Below are 18,954 nucleotides of genomic sequence, written 5' to 3' on the forward strand. Positions count from 1 at the left end.
AGATGATCCCGTTATTGAGGACTCGAATTTGCTTTCGGTTCCCAATAAGAGTACTTATGGAAAATGGAAAAGGAAAAAGGGGCTAGCGCCAACAAAGCCGGTTCCCCAAAAGCGCACTATCAGGTGTCTCCCAATGACAGAAATTAAGAAAGAACTAGAGTTTATCGAAATTCAGCAACAAGGACTAGAAAAACAAGGCGTAAGATTGGAACAAATTATTAGGGAGAAGTGTGAAGGAAAAGAAGATGCTAGTACCAATACAGGTAAATAAGAATTGTATTAATGAAATTTCTATAATCTTTATAAATGTGCATTTTCTACTATTTAGTGGATGTTTGTGGTGGTTATGGAAATAAGTATAAACTTTAGTACAAGTATGTTTGTCTTTTCCCTTGAAATTGTTTTTTCTTCATCAAATCTTTCTTAATTTAACAATATCTTAGTGAATTTGGATTCATTATATATCAGTTAATCTGCACTCCTTAATTCATACATCTCCAAATATTCGTAAGTTGTTGTTTAATTATTTGAGTGTTACACACTCACGGACAAAAGTATTGCATATTTTGAAATTAACGTATGAAATGAAATTTTTTGTGCTGCCCCCAGTGTCACAAAAATAGGATTTTTTATTCCAAATGAGATGTTTCTAAGTATCATATAATTGTAACCTGGTACAACCGGATTTAAATTTGATATGAGCTATATGGTGGCCAATATAATTTTTAAATTGAATCTCATCAAGGTAAGTATTCACTATTCTACCGACATGAAGACCTCCGTTATGGTGCATTAACACGAATTTGTTATCCGATATGGCTGGCAAATGGCAAAACATGATCTTCTAAATTTTTTTAATGTACATATCAGCTCTCATTCATCCAATAACCTCCACAAGTTCAGTATTTCCTTTCCAATAAATACCACTCAATAGCACTATGCCGCCACCACCAAAATTAACGCTCTACGAGGTTAAATCTGGCATACCGTTCATCATTTGGAAGCAAGATTGACAAAACTTCGTCTACAGAAGAGTTGGTGAACTGTATGCCAGTTGTAACCTGATACAGAGCGTTAGTTTTGGTGGTGGCGGTATAGTGCTACGGAGCGGTATTACTTTTAAAGGACATACCGAACACCTGGAGGTGATTAGGCGAATGCCAACTAACATGTACATTGAAAACATTTTAGGAGATCATGTTTTGCCATTTGCAAGCCAAATTGGATATGATATATTGGTGATAATGCACGTCTGCAGTCTGCATGTCGCTAGAACAGTGAATAGTTACCTTGATGAGATTTAATTTAAAAATTATATATAGCCAAGACCAGATTTAAATCCGATTATAGCATTTATATTATACTTTAAAACATCGCATTCGGAAAATAAATCCTATTCCTATGATACTTGGGGGCTAATATTTTTGTCCGTGAGTATATATTTACCTTACAGTTTATTTCATATTTTCTTCTTCACTATTTATCTGTCACTTCATTTATTTAACTTTATTTCCTATTTTCTACTTCGCTATTTATCTGCCACTTCATTGTTTCAGTTTCATCGTGTAAAACTAATTTTAAAATTTATTTAGTCTACTTATTTTATTCTGATGCTTTGTCTGATCTTAAGCGATTCGGTCATTTTTGAGCAGTGTTCACATGCTTCATTTTAACTATGTCTTATTCGTTCAGTCTTATAATAATATCATGAACATTGAAATCTCTGCTAAGTTTATCACAGTACTTGAATGCTGTATGGGTATTACCTACGATTTATGTTGTTTTTTTATACATTTGATTATTGATTACTTATTTGGTAGTTAGGTTAGTAAAGTTTTATTTATTTTAGATGATGATATTCCTATTGAAGTAGAAGATTTAATTTTACAATTATTCGAATTAGTTAACGAAAAGAATGAATTATTTAGGAAGCAAACGGAATTAATGTATTTGTAAGTATAATTTATTCTTTATCCTAACTTTATAGCTGTTACAAAACCAACATACAAACCATACATATTCCATCGTATTATATTAAAAACAACATTTTGTTTAAATTTGTCACGTCATATCATCGCCCTAGACCAGTGATTCCCAAAGTGGTCTATATCGACCCTAAGGGGTCGATGGCAATCTGCAAGAGGTCTACGTGGGTGAAAATAAATATTGGGGATCTATGCATGCAATGAAAATGAGGGAAGTTAATGGCAAGAACCGCAATGGATTATCAATCCATTTGGTTACAATGAAGAAATAGTCCATGGGGTGAGACCGCTCCCGTCTGAAAAAATTTCTGATTCGGTTTCTTTGTGGATTCCTATTCAAAAATGTCCCCTTTAAACAAATCTGAACGGTGCCGGGCGGAATTTTTCGGCAGAAATTGTTTAAACAATTTTTTTAAACAAGTACAAAAGATCTCGTTTTTTGCTCTGGAACCTATATTTTTAGGTTTTTGGGTCATTCTAAACAAGAAAGGTATCTTGTAATTTTTGTCAAAAATTGGTAGTTTTCGAGTTATAGGCGATTTAAAATCTGAAAAATGCGAAAATACGCATTTTCGAAGCTTAAAAACTCATTTAAATTAGTATTTTTGAGGTTGCCAGATACTTAAATTGAAGTTTAAACATTCAGCTTCAAGATTCTGAAGAGTGATCGCGTCTAACCTTAATTTATACTGTTGTTTTTAAATTGTTAAATATGCGTGTTTATCCGATTTTTTTGCCGATGTGGCCCGCTCTATTTCAATCTCCTATTTTCCTCCGAAAAATATTTTTTCTAGATTCTTTGGATATTCTAAATAAAATAAGTTTCTTGACATTTTTCTCATTTGTTAATAGTTTTAAAGTTATAAGCCATTTAAAATCTGAAAAATACCAAAAAAAAAGCATTTTCGGATTTTAAATCGCTTATAGCTTTAAATCTATTAACAAATGAGAAAAATGTCAAGAAACTTATTTTATTTAGAATGTCCCAAAGAATCTAGAAAAAAACATTTTTCGGAGGAAAATAGGAGGTTTTTGAAATAGAGCGCGCCGCACCGGCAGGAAAATCGGATGGACATGCATATTTATTAATTAAAAAACCAACGGTTTAAATTGAGGTTAGACGCGATCACTCTTCAGAATCTTGAAGCTGAATGTTTAAACTTCAATTTAAGTATCTGGCAACCTCACAAATACTAATTTAAATTTGAGTTTTTAAGCTTCGAAAATGCGCATTTTCGCATTTTTCAGATTTTAAATCGCCTTTAACTCGAAAACTACCAATTTTTAAGAAAAATTACAAGATACCTTTCTTGTTTAGAATGACCCACAAAAATTAAAAATATATGTTCCAGAGCAAAAAAACGTGATCTTTTCTGTTTGTTTAAAAAAATTGTTTAAACAATTTCTGCCCAAAAATTCCGCCCGGTAGTGCCCGGTACCCTTCAGATTTGTTTAAAGGGGACATTTTTTAATAGGAATCACAAAGAAACCAAATCAGAAATTTTTCCAGACAGGAGCGATCTCACCACATGGACTAAAAGGGATGTTACATTACAAGAGGAATTGATTGGAATAAGCACCAACGTTGAACTTAAGGGAGAGTTTAGAGAAGGATATCAACAATCCTGGCTTCAAAAAGACATACCCGTTACTTATTCCGTATTATGGAATACCGCGAAAAAGTTTTTAGTAAATCTTAAAACAAAAAAAAAAAGAAACAAACTGGACATCATTAACCGAGGAGATTTGAGATTATATCTAACTAATTGATGCCAAATGTTGATAATTTATTTATAAATGTCACGATAATTTATTTCCGGAGAAATAAAACCTCTAATAAGACCAAGTTTCTAGTTACACCTACTCTTGGCTTCCATTACTTGCAAACCAAGCCAATGATAAATAAAAGAAAACACTGGGAGGTCTAAAATACCAATTCATCATGGCCAAATTTCAACGAAACGTTGTATAACTCGATATGGATGCCGTCGAGACATCTGCTTAAAGCAACTCGAAGTTTTATTTTCGGGAAAATGAAACCTGTGAGACCAAGTCTCTGGTTATACCTATTCGTGGTTTCTATTACTTGCAAACCAAGCGAATGATAAATTAAAGAAGACACGAAGAGTTCTAAAATATGCACCTCACTACCTGCCTATTCATCATGGCAAAATTCCAACGAAAACTTGGTCCCGATACTCAGGAGTAAAACGAATACAAAATAATTCGCTGCAAAACGAAATCAAGAGACGTCTTATATTTCAGTTCGTTCACATAGCGTCATAAACGCCATTAAGTACGTTTCACTCTCATTGGAGATCCTCAGAGGCTGTATATATGACTACCTCTGAGACTGAAACGTACGTAAGGGCGTTTATGTCGCTCTCTAAACGAACTGATATATAAGACGTCTCTTGATTTCATTTTGCAGCGAATTATTTATTAGTTTTACTTCTAAGTGCCAAGGTTTCGTTGGAATTTGGCCATGATGAATAGGCAGGTAGTTAGGTGCAAATTTTAGACTTCCCCGTGTCTTCTTTTATTTATTGTTCGCTTGGTTTGCAAGTAATAGAAACTACGAATATGCGTAATAGCCCGATCAGGGAACACAAAATTTTACAAAAACCTCCAAAAAAATAAAGGAAGGATGAAAATTTGGGAATAGGTAGTTGAAATTGTCTATTTTTATATAAGAAAAAGTTTACAATTCTACATCCCCTCCATTTTACAAAAAATTGGAAATACGGGGTGAAAAATATTTTCTCAGGACTGAAACAAAATGCGTTCAAAATAGGCCCGGAATTGGATAAAATGGCTAATTCTAAGCAACTTTTGTTCTATAGAGTTTTTTCACTAAGTCAATACTTTTCGAGTTATTTGCGAGTGAATATGTTCATTTTTAACAAAAAAAAAACATGTTTTTGGACGGTTTTTCGCAGATAACTCAAAAAGTAAGTTACTATTCTAGCGAAAAAATATTCTTAGTGACAATATAGCTTAAAAAAATTGAAAAAAAGTGTGTACGCGTGAGGTCTGCAGACCCAGTAGAAGCAGAGTTGTAGCTAATGAAAAGTAGCTTCTTCGTCAAATTCCAAATCAAATATTTCAATGTGAAATAACCAAAAAACAGAGCACTTTTCGGGGAAAATTCATTATAACTTTTTTAAAGTGTTTAAAAAAGGTTTATTTTTGTTTTTAAAAAAACTTCTAACATTAAAAATAAGTGAGTTACGCTCAAAATATCGTTGGTCCCTTTTATTTTTTGGTACAAAAATCGCGAAAATCACCCCCTAATTAGCTTCCCAAATAAAATTAATCGTAACCGCTTCACAAGTTACTTTACTTATGTATTGTTTATATCTCGCAACCAATCATCACAGCATCCCGACACCAATATGGTAGAAGGGAATTTGATTATATAGAGAGGTCCTAAATTATGGAATAAATTCATTTTCTCTAAAATGGACGACTATAGAGAAAAATCCGGAAACAGGTCGATTTTTGTTTTTAAATTAAAACTTTTTGACATATATTTCATACTAGTGATGTCATCCATCTGAGCGTGATGACGTAATCGATGATTTTTTTTAATGGGAATAGGGGTTGTGTGGCACCTCATGGGTTGAATGGGTTTTCAATTCTCTATTCAGTAATATAAACAATAATATTATTATTTATACAGGGTGACGCAAAAAGAAGAATGTATGCAATTTATTTAACTCAAAATACATTATAGTGCTGTCAGCAAATACAAAAAAAAATGTTTATTTGACAAATAAACATTTCTTTTCGTTTAAATTAAATCACAAACAGCCTCCCACCTACCACTTGGCAGTTTGAACATTTAATTTAAACGAAAAGCAAGGTTTATTTGCCAAATAAACATTTTTTTCTATTTTGTGACAGCGATAGAATGTATTTTGAGTTAAATAAATTGCATACATTCTTCTTTTTTCGTCAATTAATTTATTTCAAAAATTATTTTTTTGGTCACCCTGTATAAATAATGATATTAATGTTGGTATTAGTGAATAGAGAATTGAACGCCCTTTCAAATGAGGTGCCACACGACCCCTATTCCCATTAAAAAAATCATCGATTACGTCATCACGCTCAGATGGATGACGTCACTAGTATGAAATATATACCAAAAATTTGTAATTTAAAAACAAAAATAGACCTGTTTCAGGATTTTTCTCTATAGCCGTCCATTTTAGAGAAAATGAATTTATTCCATAATTTAGGACCTCTCTGTATATATGTATTGTTTATATTATATATGTTTCATTGGTTTAAAGTGCTCAGTTTTGAAAAAATTGGGTTTAAAATAAAACATTTTTTTTTGTTTTGAAAAAAAACATGGAATTGTTTATGGAATTAACTTAAAAATTATTAGTAATACCAAAAATCTTAAAGAGTTATAAAATGTACGTTTTGCTTTTCTGATTATTTTTTCTTTTTTGTTTTCTTGTTAGACAAAAATTGGTTATGCTATGGCTGGTTCAAAATTTACCTAAACTCGTGATTAGTTACTCGTTCAAGCCATTTTAACTACATCTTTTTCAATAATAAGCACTTTGAACCGATGAAACTTACAGATCATATAAATAATACATACGCAAAGTAACTTGTGAAGTGGTAATGATCAAATTTATTTGTGATGCTAATTAGGGGGTGATTTTCGCGATTTTTTTACCAAAAAATAAAAGGGACCAACAATATTTTGAGCGTAACTCATTTATTTTTAATGTTACAAGTTTTTTTAAAGAATAAAAATAAACCTTCATTTAAACACTTTTAAAAAGTTTAAATGAATTGTCCCCGAAAAGTGCTCCGTTTTTAGGTTATTTCACATTGAAATATTCGATTTGGAATTTGATGAAGAAGAACCTACTTTTAATTAGCTACAACTCTGCTTCTACTGGGTCTACAGACCTCAAGCATACACCATTTTTTTCAGTTTTTTATAAGCTATATTTTTGCTAAGAATATTTTTTTCGCTTAAATACTTACTTTTTGAGTTATCTAGGGAAAAAACTCTATAGAACAAAAGTTGCTTAGAATTAGTCATTTTATCCAATTCCGGACTCATTTTGAATGTATATTTTTCAGCTTCGAGCGGGGGATATTCCCCTCCATTTTTGAAAAATGGAGGGGATGTAGAATTGTAAACTTTTTCGTATATAATAATAGACAATTTCAACTACCTATTCCCAAATTTTCATCCTTCTTTTTTTTTGTCAGATTGTTCTTTGATCGGGCTATAACCAGAAACTTGGACTCATTATAAGTTTTATTTCTCCGGAAATAAAACTTTGAATTGTTTTAAGCAGATGTCACTACGACATGCATATCGACTTATTTGTTGTAATTCGATATATTAGCAGGCTGAATTTGTTTCAGTTTCAGAGGTAGTCATCTGAGGATCTCTAATGAGAGTAAAACGTACGGAAGGGCGTTTATGACGCTCCCTGAACGAACTGAAATATAAGACGTCTCTTGATTTCTTTTTTCAACTAAATATTTTAACTTAAACCAACTTCATCGAATATTTTTTGTTATAAATATTCTTTGTTTTATTTTAGGAGAAGGCAGCAACGTTTAGAGGAAGAGCATGCAGATGTAGAATATCAAATTCGGTGTCTCATGATGCAGCCCGAAGCCAATAAAACTGATTCCGATAAAGCACGTGAAGAAGAATTAATTAAAAGGTAAAAAATTTTAAATCGTATAAACATTTTTTATTGTCTATGTATAAATATGAATTTTAGGAAATTTTGGTTTAAGAGCTTATTTAAGAAAATTGTCAAATTTGTTACAAAAAAGTAGTTTTACCTCTTCGCCATATTTACATCCTCAATTAGAAGAGTTAGATAAAAATATCAGGTATTAAAATGTAATTTTGATTATAACAGTAAGTGTATTTCAGGAATTTTGCACGTCATCAAAGCACTCCTTTATAATTACTGATAAATATACAAAGTATTCAAAAAAGCGTGGTTTTGTTTTCTTGTTAAAGTAAACAGAGCGAGGTATAGAAAACGTTGCACACTACTTATTGTAATATATGAATATTCAATTACATTAGAGTCTCGGTCATCCGCCATTCTGTTTTATCCGCCGCACTATATACCTCAACAAAATATACTTTTGAAAATAGTCCGCCGCGCGCCAGCGACTGTTCAGCAGGAATTTGAATTAAGCCAGCCATTAATTTGAAGGATGTTTCCTACTGGATAAGCACAAACAATTGCTAAGTCTTTCGATAAACTGTTGGGCGAGGATGAAGAAACCGCAGACAACACTCTGGATGAAGTTCAGGAAAATATTTTGCCGTAAAACTTATCTCTGGGTGTGAACATACATTTTTGGATGATGTAAGGGAGTGGTTTTCAAGGAATGACCAGTATGAAGTAAACGATGAAGAAATTGTTATTCTTGTTAGTAGTGAAGGTGGTGAAGTCGTCAAATAACTAGAGACTGTTTAACACCACAAAGTTCCACACAAAGAGGGAGTAAAAATGTTTGAAGTTGCAATAAAATAAGCCGAATAACAAGAAGAAGCTGGAACTGACAATATTATAAGTACTGGAGAGATGACGAGACTTGGCAGCAACATAATGAGATACATCGTTACGACAGAAGGAAATCACTACTTTTCTTTGCTCATCTTAAACCATTCTATCTACAATTTTTGATGTAAGTCAATATTAAACTGATTCTAGTTTTATGTATTTTAATCTTTTTTAAATTAGTATTTACATACAGTATACAGTACATAATTAAATAGGTACATTGCAATGTCATTATAATATGCCTTAACTTGTGTTTTATTTAACCCTCCCTATTATCCGCCATTTTTGCTTATCCGCCCTTTCGTAGGCCCGTTTATGGCGGATAACCGAGACTCTACTGAATATGATTTCAATATATCTGTGCGCCCACAGCCGTTTTTGTGCCCCATCCTGTTACCGAAACGGTGATTCCTTGGTTAACACGTTAGCTGCCGCAATATTAAAAAAAAAGTAGGTCCCTACGGCCACGAGTCTCCCGTTTCTATGCTTTTAAGATAGCTACGGTGTGTCACGCGGCTGTTATCAACAACAACATGAGACACAACATTTGTGCCCCATGGCAGCCAATATGTTAAAGTTCAGCGCTTCTATCTATACATATATCTATCTATATCTACTTGGAACATGATAAATTCGACCGGGAATTTACAACTTAAGATAGGTAAAGCAGCAAGCTCGGATGACATCAGGAATGAAATTCTTAAAAGTATGAGCAGTTTTTTGTAAACGTAGCTATTAAAGCGTCTAAATTAATGTTGGGCACAGGTTAAGATCCCAAAACTATGGTGACAATCTAAACTGGTAGCTGTAAGCCAGAAAAGGATCAAAAAGCTACCGTCTCCTATCTTCTTCTTAAATCAGACGAGATTCATTAATCACGTTATTCATTCATTAATTCATTAAGCACTTGGTCGTAAAGCCAAGACCTTGTTTTTTCCCTTAAACTCTTAATAAGTTCTGTGGCTTCAACGAAGGCCAACAGTTTTCTTATTGGTAGTTTTAGGAGTTTTAGTTCTTATTGGTCTCTTCTGGTTCAAACCTCAGTTGACCATTCAATGAATTCCTGCCTTACATTACTTCGCATCACTCTACAGCACATTTCAATGGTATAGTAAGTGTATGGCAGTCTCTTCCTCCATTTCGCACTTTCTGCACCATGGTTCATTCACCTTACCTAGTTTGTGTAGGTGGTTTCTTAAACGGAAATGCCCAGTCACCATTTCACTGACCGTTTTGATCTCTCGTTTATTCAGGTTCATCAAATTGTTCGATAGCTTTTTATCAATATTCTTGACTCTTACTTTAGTCGGGATTTGCCCTTGAGTGGCTCTCTTTTGATGATTCCTTATCTTCATTCCTTCATTTCTGAACCTCGTTTTTCGTAGCATCTTTAGTGATGCGACAAAAAGGTTCTGGGCCTTCAAAAGTTTTTTGCGAGCATTGCTTTGCCAACATATCTGCTCGTTCATTTCCATGCAACCCTTCATGACCCGGCACCCATGTTAAAGACACTTTATTGTCTTTTACCAGGTTGTTGAGGAGATCTTTGCAGCTTCTCACCAGTTTTGATTTCCTGAGTGGGTTCTTTGGTGCTAGAATAGCCGCTTCATATCACCAATTAGCTAAATAGCTAATCCACACATAAAAAAAACTTTATAGAGGGACAGGCGAAATATTTATATACCGAAAAAGTATTAAGGAATATACTTCCCAAAAAAAGTACTCGTACGAATAAAATTGCAGTCCAAAACTCCTGATCTACACAGTGCTGCTGTTGTATTTCCAAAACTTTATTCTGTGTTCTAATAAACGTGTAACTAATGCATATTTTTTATTGGGTGTTGCTATGTGTACAAAAACGAAAACCTTAAAATGCTATTACAGAATGTGTTGAAATAGTTTAATAGAATAGAATAGAAATATGCTTTATTGTCATGAAAAATTTAACAATTTTATAGACAAAGCTTACAAGAATCATAAAAATAAGAACAATAACAAATAACAAATACAATTTACTAAAATGATATAAATCGTCTACATAAATAAAAATAATGAAGATAAACAAAAAAAACAGTAACAACCTATTGCAAAATTTAAAAAAAAAATTGCAAATTGCATAATCTACCTTAAGAAATTTAATAAGTTAAGTTAAGCTGCTGCATATGACACTCAAATATAGATTAAGATTATACTTATAAATAAGAATACTGTACTTTCTTAGTTATTGGTTAAGAAACTCTGCTGTTGAATAATATGGTCTTTCAGATAAATAGGCTTTAGTCATTTTACGGAACTTGGAGAAAGATGTTGCAGATTTAAGTTGTAGAGGGAGATGGTTGTAAAGTTTTTTCGCAGAATATAATATAGATTTCTTTACTAACTCACTGGACGGGATCGGTAAATAGATGTCAAAGGTAGAATTTCTGGTGGAATAGTCATGTCTAGGTCTTGCTGGAAAGACATGTAGATGTTTACGAATTAAGCAAACAGTTTCTAAAATATATAAAGAAGGTAGTGTCAGAATCCTGTGATCTTTGAAGTAGCTTCTGCAATGTGTTGTTCTTCTGAGGCCAAACAGATATCTTATTGCTCTTTTTTGTAATTTAAAAATAACATCAGATTGGGCAGCCGTACCAGAACCCCAAAAAGGGAGACCATATCGAAGATGTGACTCGAACAAAGAAAAATATGTTATTTTGGAAGAGGCTAAATTCATTTCCTTTGAAACAGATCTTATTGCAAAGCAAGCTGAGGATAGTTTCTTGCTTAACACATCAATATGAAGGGACCATTTCAGATTGCTATCTAAAAAAATACCAAGAAACTTTACAGAATCAACGATACTGATCTGGCTGTTATGAAGAGGTAAGGGTTGAAGAGCTCCTTTATAGGACAATGCTACTGTTTTATCTACATTAAAAGAGAGTAAATTTGAATCGGACCAAGATTTTATTGTAAGTAGATCAGAAGTTATAGTAGCATGAAGAGTTGCGATATTTGAGTTGCTCCAAGTGATACTGGTATCATCAGCAAAAAGAAAAACTTTGCCATCGATTTTTAAGCTAGTGATGTCATTAATAAAGATAAGGAAAAGTAGAGGATCCAATACTGAACCTTGTGGTACCCCACATACAACATTTTTGAGACTAGAGTCTGTATCATTTGCTCTAACCAGTTGTTTCCTATTATCCAAGTAAGATTGAAACCAGTTCGAAGAAATACCTCGAATTCCGTAGAAATCTAGTTTTTTTATCAAAATGTCGTGATTCACACAATCAAAAGCTTTGGCATAATCACAAAAAACAGTGGCAGTGTGCAGATTATTGTTTAATGCTTGATAAACCTCATGTAGTACAGAAAACATGGCATCTGTGGTACATTTATTATTTAAAACAACATGAAAGTTTTAACTATGCTCATATACCATTTCGAACAAAAAATAATTTGCATTTACCGATTGCGCATTGAGTTTACATGTTCTAGCAAAAGCTGGGACTGAATACAAAACCGAAAGATCAACAAATGTTTCATTTTTTCCACTTAAGTAGTTATCGCACAAATGTACCATTATACTGTGTCGTATTTTGTATATAGTTGTTCCATTTTATCTTTTCCCAAAGGTCATGATTCATTTTCAAACAAGTTAAATCAACCCATTAAGTGAAACGTACGTCGATGTGTAATAGGGCTTTTCATTCACAGTCATTTGTTTCGAGCTTCTGTCATGTGTCACATAATATTAATATATCTACGTCGTACGTTATTGGTATATACCCATGATACAAACCAAAGGCGTATGACGTAGATATATTAATATTATGTGACACATGACAGAAGCTCGAAACAAATGACAATCGATGAAAAGCCCATATCATTGATATAGTAGTTCTGAGGCTTTTTTTCAGTGCGTCACAGTTTTTCGATTTCTTTCTAACGCATTAAGTTAGATGTGAAGGAAAAAGCGATAGTTCCGTAATTAAACACAAAAATAATACAGCGTTACAATGGTTACATACATAAGCGGTCTATTCCTAACCTGCGTTTGATTCGTTGATATTTAGAATGCGCGCTTTCTCTAGCCAATCAAATACGCGTATTACGAACATTTGACGTAAAACTTCGTCCATGTTGACCATCCTTTCGAAATGTCGAGTCAAGTGACGATTGTTGTTCCGGTCAGTATTTTGTGTAAGTGTTTAGAATAGGACTTTTCATTCACAGTCATTTGTTTCGAGCTTCTGTCATGTGTCATCTAATATTAATATATCTACGTCATACGTTATTGGTATTGACCTTAGACAAGGAAAGAGAGAGGACGAGTAATCCTATGACCAAAAGTGAAGCCAAACCGACACCAGAGATTTTGATCATCGACGTATCTTTGGGATATTGTTATGCATTGAGTATTTAAAATAAAAACATGAAATGTATTTAAAATGAAGAATTTGTGTACGGTAAATGTTTTATTAAGTTGCTCATATTACGTACATATGTTTCAATACATACATATGTTTTTATTACGAATTTTAGATGATGATTTACTTTATTTTTTATGAAATTTTAACCTTCAACGAACACCCACCACTGGCAACCCATTGTTATTTTTGACGTGACCGCCATGTTTCTGGTGACAAACAAACCAAAAACTGGCTTCACTTTTGGAACGTGTGTGTTAAATGGGTGTTACCCGTCCTCTCTTTTTTCCTTGTCTAAGGTATTGCCAATGATACAAACCAAAGACGTATGCCGTAGATATATTAATATTATGTGACACCTGACAGAAGCTCGAAACAAATGACAATCGATGAAAAGCCCTATTTAGAACTTTAGAAGTTAGTTAATTAAGTTTAGTTAGTTAGAAGAATTTAGTGACAAGATGCCGAAGTATACGGAAAAGGAAAAAATACTAATATTAAAATTGCTTCAATATTTTCAATTAGAAAAGGAAGCTGGACAAACTTTGTTACCAATTTCTGCTGTTCGTGAAGTAAGTTTAAAAATACCCTGAAAAGAAAATTGTTTTACCTAGGTATCGTTTATTTCAGCGTATTGCTAAGGCATTAGGAATTTCTTTGCCAACTATAAGACGATTGGCAAATGAAGGAATACACAGAGATTCTGATTATTCAATCAAACAAAGCCAATCAATAGCCACTTTTTGTGAACCTTAATTGATTACTATTAACTGAATTGAACCTACAGAAGAAGATAAAAAACAATAAATGCATCGTTTTGTGTCATTTTTAAATGTTTTCATATTTATAAATTTAATAAACAATATTGTTTACTTTTTATTTTTATTATTATACGGGATTACCCCCATTATAAAAAATATATGTTAACATATGTTGTGTAAAAATAAAATCTACTAATATCTCTAATAATCCACCTTGCAATAAAAAATACTAGTTTAATGCCACAAGCTTTTCACCTGTGACTAAGTACGATCATGGCGTCTGTCAGATTCGTCAATAATTATATGAAATAAGTCTCGACACACCCACTACAGTATATGACAGCATAATTAATGACGCACTGAAAAAAGGCTCTGAGAACTACCATACGTACTGTCAGTGTAATAATAAGGAAATTGCTATTATCCCGGTAGACGTATTTTATAAAGTTATTTTATTGAAGTGTTTAATCTTTTTTCACTATTGAAATTGATGGACTCAACATTAAACACTTTGAACATCATGATCATACCGACTATTATTAGTACCTATAAAGATAAATATATTTATAAGTAAATAAATTTATAGATATAAGAAAATAAATTTAAAAAAAGTCACAACAACAAAGTTAATATTGTTAAGAAGATTTAATATTACCTGAGGTTGAGAAATACAGAACTATCTAATGAATTATATAAAAAACAATTAATATTTTTAATATATTGCACCTTTGGGGAAACAGTGATACAAGTGCAAATTTTTCACAAATTGCTGAAAGCTGAAAATTTGTCCATACATTAACGGTGTCGAGTTGAACAAACTTTGATGTATGGGAACACTGGAACAGAGGAATCTTTTAATCGTGGAACGTGATAAACGTGTCATCCTGACAAGTACGCACCTACATTGGATCCGATTTTCTCCGATCAGATCAGATCCGACGTCGGAATAGAAAATAAACCCATAGTATTAAATGGGGGTGCCTACATTGGATCCGTTTTTCTCCGATCCGATCAGATCAGATCAGATCCGACGTCGGCCGACGTCGGAATAAAAAATAAACCCATAGTATTAAATGGGAGTGCCTACATTGGATCCGTTTTTCTCCGATCCAATCAGATCCGATATCGGCCGACGTCGGGAGTAGCTTCTTCTATTCTCATCGAGAAGTGTTTGGTTTCATTCCGATTGGTTGCAAGTTGAGTTGCAATTTTAGTTGCAAGTTGGTTGCAAGTTGGTTGCAAATTGGTTGCAAGTTGGTTGCAAGTTGGTTGCAAGTTGGTTGCAAACTGGTTGCAAGTTGGGGGTTGCAAGCTAACATGTTTAAATATATTCAATTCATCATCTCCTTAACACATCTTCATCGGAACTCATTGTCGGTGGTCGGTGGTCGGAAGATTACTGAACCAATGTAGGCACCCTCGCCGGAAAACCGGTCTGATCGGATCTGATCCGATCGGAGAAAGACGGATCCAATGTAGGCACCGCCTGTCGGATCGGATCGGATATGATCTGATCTGATCTGATCGGATCTGATCTGATCTGATCTGATCGGAGAAAATCGGATCCAATGTAGGTGTGCACTTAGTGGTTGTGAAAAGTAGCAGCCTGTTTTTAAGTTTATTCAATTGCGAACGTTGTATAATATATGAAAAAATGTTTGTCCAACAAAAATGTTGGGCACTTTAACTAGTTCGACACGTAAAACATGTCAAATGACAGGAATTATGTTGGTGATAAATAGCAGTCTGATTTTTGCATGAGAGTTTAATGAAAGGGTAAAATGTCAATTGGAAGTTCTGTCCGACAAAATTCATGGGAAGTTTTCGTAGTTCGACATTCGAAACTGTCTGTATCTTACAGGTTTCGAACGTCCGACTACGAAAACTTCCCTTGAATTTTGTCGGACAGAACTTCCAATTCATTTTTTACCCTTTCATTAAACTCTCATGCAAACATCAAACTGCTGTTTTTCACCAACATAATTCCTGACATGTCATTTGACATGTTTTACGTGTCGGACTGGTTAAAGTGCCCAACATTTTTGTCGGACAAACATTTTTTCGTATATTATACAATGTTCGCTATTGAATAAACTTAAAAACAGCCTGCTACTTTTTACAACCATTAACTTGTCAGAGATGACACGTTTATCACGTTCCACGATTAAAGATTTCCCTGTTCCAGTGTTCCCATCAGAGACATGTTAACCGTAGACAAGGTATACTGAGCAAAAAAGCGTAACGCGCGGCAGTCGATCGGTGGTCTATCTATCTCTTTCTACTAAGCGATACCGCTCATATGGCGGAGAAAGATGGCTAGCCCACTCAAAATGAATATTGACCAATGGCGTCCTTGATATCGGCGTTACACCTCGTTGCACAGAGCGGCCCATAACTAGCCTAATCTACAGGTTATTATATCTATGATTCCCATACATCAAAGTTTGTCCGACTCGACACCGTTAATCTATGGACAAATTGTCAGCTTGCTATTAATAATCTTGTATTTGTAGTCTTTGCCTGGGGACCCAAAAGTCAGAATTGTGACTCTTCCTTTATTGAACTGAAATATTATATGTATTTTTTATAAAAATATAAAACCAAATAAACTTTATTGATTTATAAAACCAAATTAACAATAAATGCAAATAAACCAATAAACACGACAAATGCGCTAATGTCATTGTCGCTGAGAATTATAGACGTCAAAATTCATAGTAAACAAGATATTATCGGAGATATGCTGTATTGTTTATTCTTGTTTAACTTATTGTTATTTCTATGGACAAGTGGCTTAATTTTGCGATACTTCGTTTCTGTCAGTAAAAAATAGACCTAGTATAAAAAGTAAATCGTGAATATTTTCACAAAATTTTGCCTATGGGCAAAGATAGAGTGGAAGAACTGTATATTATTAGCATAAGCTAGCAGTAGTTTTCGTACTACTGCTTAAATCTGTACATAAAATCGATCTTTGTCGTCGTCTTCTGCGTATGTCTGGTGCAAACATTTGTATAATACATAGCTATATTTCCAATCTTTTACATTTTTTAGTTTTACTGAAATTTTAAGGTTTTTGTGCCAGTATTTGTCATTTAATTTTCTTTTGTATATTTGTTTTGTTTGTATTTTTTGTTTACTAATGTATGTACTGCGAAAATTTATGGACTTTTAAAAATTACTAACTAAATTGTAATAAATATTTTCTATGCCTTATAGAAAAGCTAACGATCTTAAATGCCATTTGTGTAAGCATTTTTAACTATTTATAATGGGAAATAAGCCACAATATTATTAAAAAATGATTTTTTTATTAACGTTTCGACGCCCAAAATTAACGTAAATAAAAATCATTTTTTAATAATATTGTGGCTTATTTCCCATTATAAATAGTTAAAATTGTAAAAATGCCACAAGAAAATAGCTTCAGAACAACATTGTGTAAGCATATTTCAGAAAAAGTATTTAAAGTTTTCTTTTATAAAATTTAACAAGCGCACACAAAAATATACACAAATATACACACATACAAATATACAAAATTTGCATATACAAATAGGTGCACCTGACACATATTTACACTGATTATTTTTTAAGTATTTTTTATTTAGAATTAACGTATCTCGACGTCGAAACGTCATTGTTCGTCATCATTGGCTCTACAACCCATGGTAGGTCTTGGCCTGTTCCAGAATCAGCTTGTTCATTCCTATCCTTCGCCTTGGTTTTCCAATGTCCAACAACTGCATACATTATCTTTGCTATTTATTTTCAACTCTTGTATAAGTTTCACGATCCATCTCTTTATATGGGTTACGAAATATTTTTATAATTTATTTTTATTTCCAATATTCAGGAGTACAGTAAATACAGTTGAAGACTTGAAGATAATGTTCTATTACACAGTGGCGGATCCAGAGGGGGGGTCACACCCCCAACCAAAAATAAATATCAGTTTAATAATCCTAAAAAAAAAAAGAAAAACCGAGAGCTGTCAAACAAAAAAAATTTAGGCCCATCCAAAAAATAATTAAAAACCCACTTATCCTAGTTGTAGTAAGACTAAGTGGCCTTTCATCAGAGAAAAGTAATTAAATCATCCTCAAGATCCATGACCCCCCCCCCCCCCAAAAAAATCTGGATCCGCCACTGCTATTATAAAAAATATAACTTTTTCTATGTTGGTTTAAATTCATGTTAACTAATTATTGTACTCTTTATTATAGGTTAGTCGACTTAGTAGAAAGACGAAATGAAATAGTAGAATGTCTTGAAATGGATCGGGTGCGTGAAGCAGAGGAAGATGACAGCATAAGTAACCACCTCAGTTCATTTACTCTAAGTAGGGAGACTGACAAGTCTCAAACGGAACCATCAAATAAAGAAAAAAACAAGGAAAAAAAGAAACAGAAAAAGGAGAAAAAATCCAAACATAAGGATAAATCCAAACTAGACGTAGACAAGGATGTAGATACCAGTGAAAATTTTAGCACCCTAGAAAAGAAGAAAAAGAAAAAGTTTAGTTTATTTTGAGAAGTCTTAATTACTTAATTTTGTTAGACTTGTTATTCTTAAATATATATATTGTCGATTTGTATATTATTTAAACAGTTACTATAAAATATCAATTTGTTTTGTTCGTTTGTCTTAATTTTATAAAATATCAATTTGTGTTTGTTCTTTTGTCTTAATTTTTGTAAGTAAAAAACTTTTCAAGAGAATTATTTGTGTAGATCACATTTTAAGCCTTGATTAACTCTAAATAAATGAACTTCTAATAAATAAAACTAAATAATCCATTTTGCAAATTTATGATAATAGGTTGTGTTAGAAATTGTTTGCCATTAGTTTATTTCCGGTTGTTGTGAAAGCTGTGCTGTAAGTTTTAATTTTTAGTAAGACATATTTTTTTGTACTTTCGTTATGTGATTTTTATCGTTGCTTATATTTCAATAATAAAATTACATTTTGCAAAACTTTTCTTATTTCTATTTTAAATTAACACATATAGGCAGAGACGGAATCTTGGTGGATGTGGGGGGCAGGTAAGCATTTTTTCTACGAAAATGAATGTCTCAAATGCTGTTTAAAATATATCTCTAGTGAATTACGGCTACGGATAATACACAATGTCTGTTATAGAGGAAGTTGCCAAATTTACACTTGTATTTAGCAATTTGCCAACTTTCCTACTTCTTCATCTTATGAACATTTTCCC

The 18,954-nt window shown here is 32.9% G+C and overlaps 1 protein-coding gene across 5 annotated transcripts in view; it reads left to right on the forward strand.

The window, feature by feature from the left end:
- The window catches only part of LOC126879616 (MICAL-like protein 1), a 386,924-nt gene extending 368,212 nt beyond the window's left edge, over window positions 1-18,712 (forward strand). For 3 of the 5 annotated variants that reach the window (XM_050642786.1, XM_050642787.1, XM_050642789.1), the window contains 4 exons: window positions 3-263; window positions 1,850-1,952; window positions 7,571-7,696; window positions 17,963-18,712. In XM_050642786.1, the coding sequence (XP_050498743.1) occupies window positions 3-263; window positions 1,850-1,952; window positions 7,571-7,696; window positions 17,963-18,269 (797 nt within the window). In that variant the 3' untranslated portion in view covers window positions 18,270-18,712. Of the gene's footprint in view, window positions 1-2; window positions 264-1,849; window positions 1,953-7,570; window positions 7,697-7,756; window positions 7,872-17,962 lie in introns of all 5 variants that reach the window. The other 2 variants (XR_007696158.1, XM_050642788.1) reach the window with 2 other exon arrangements.
- The last annotated feature ends 242 nt before the right edge of the window (window positions 18,713-18,954 follow it).

This window comes from Diabrotica virgifera, chromosome 2 (genome assembly GCF_917563875.1).
Source record: "Diabrotica virgifera virgifera chromosome 2, PGI_DIABVI_V3a".
In the NCBI taxonomy this organism is placed as follows: Eukaryota; Metazoa; Arthropoda; class Insecta; order Coleoptera; family Chrysomelidae; genus Diabrotica; species Diabrotica virgifera.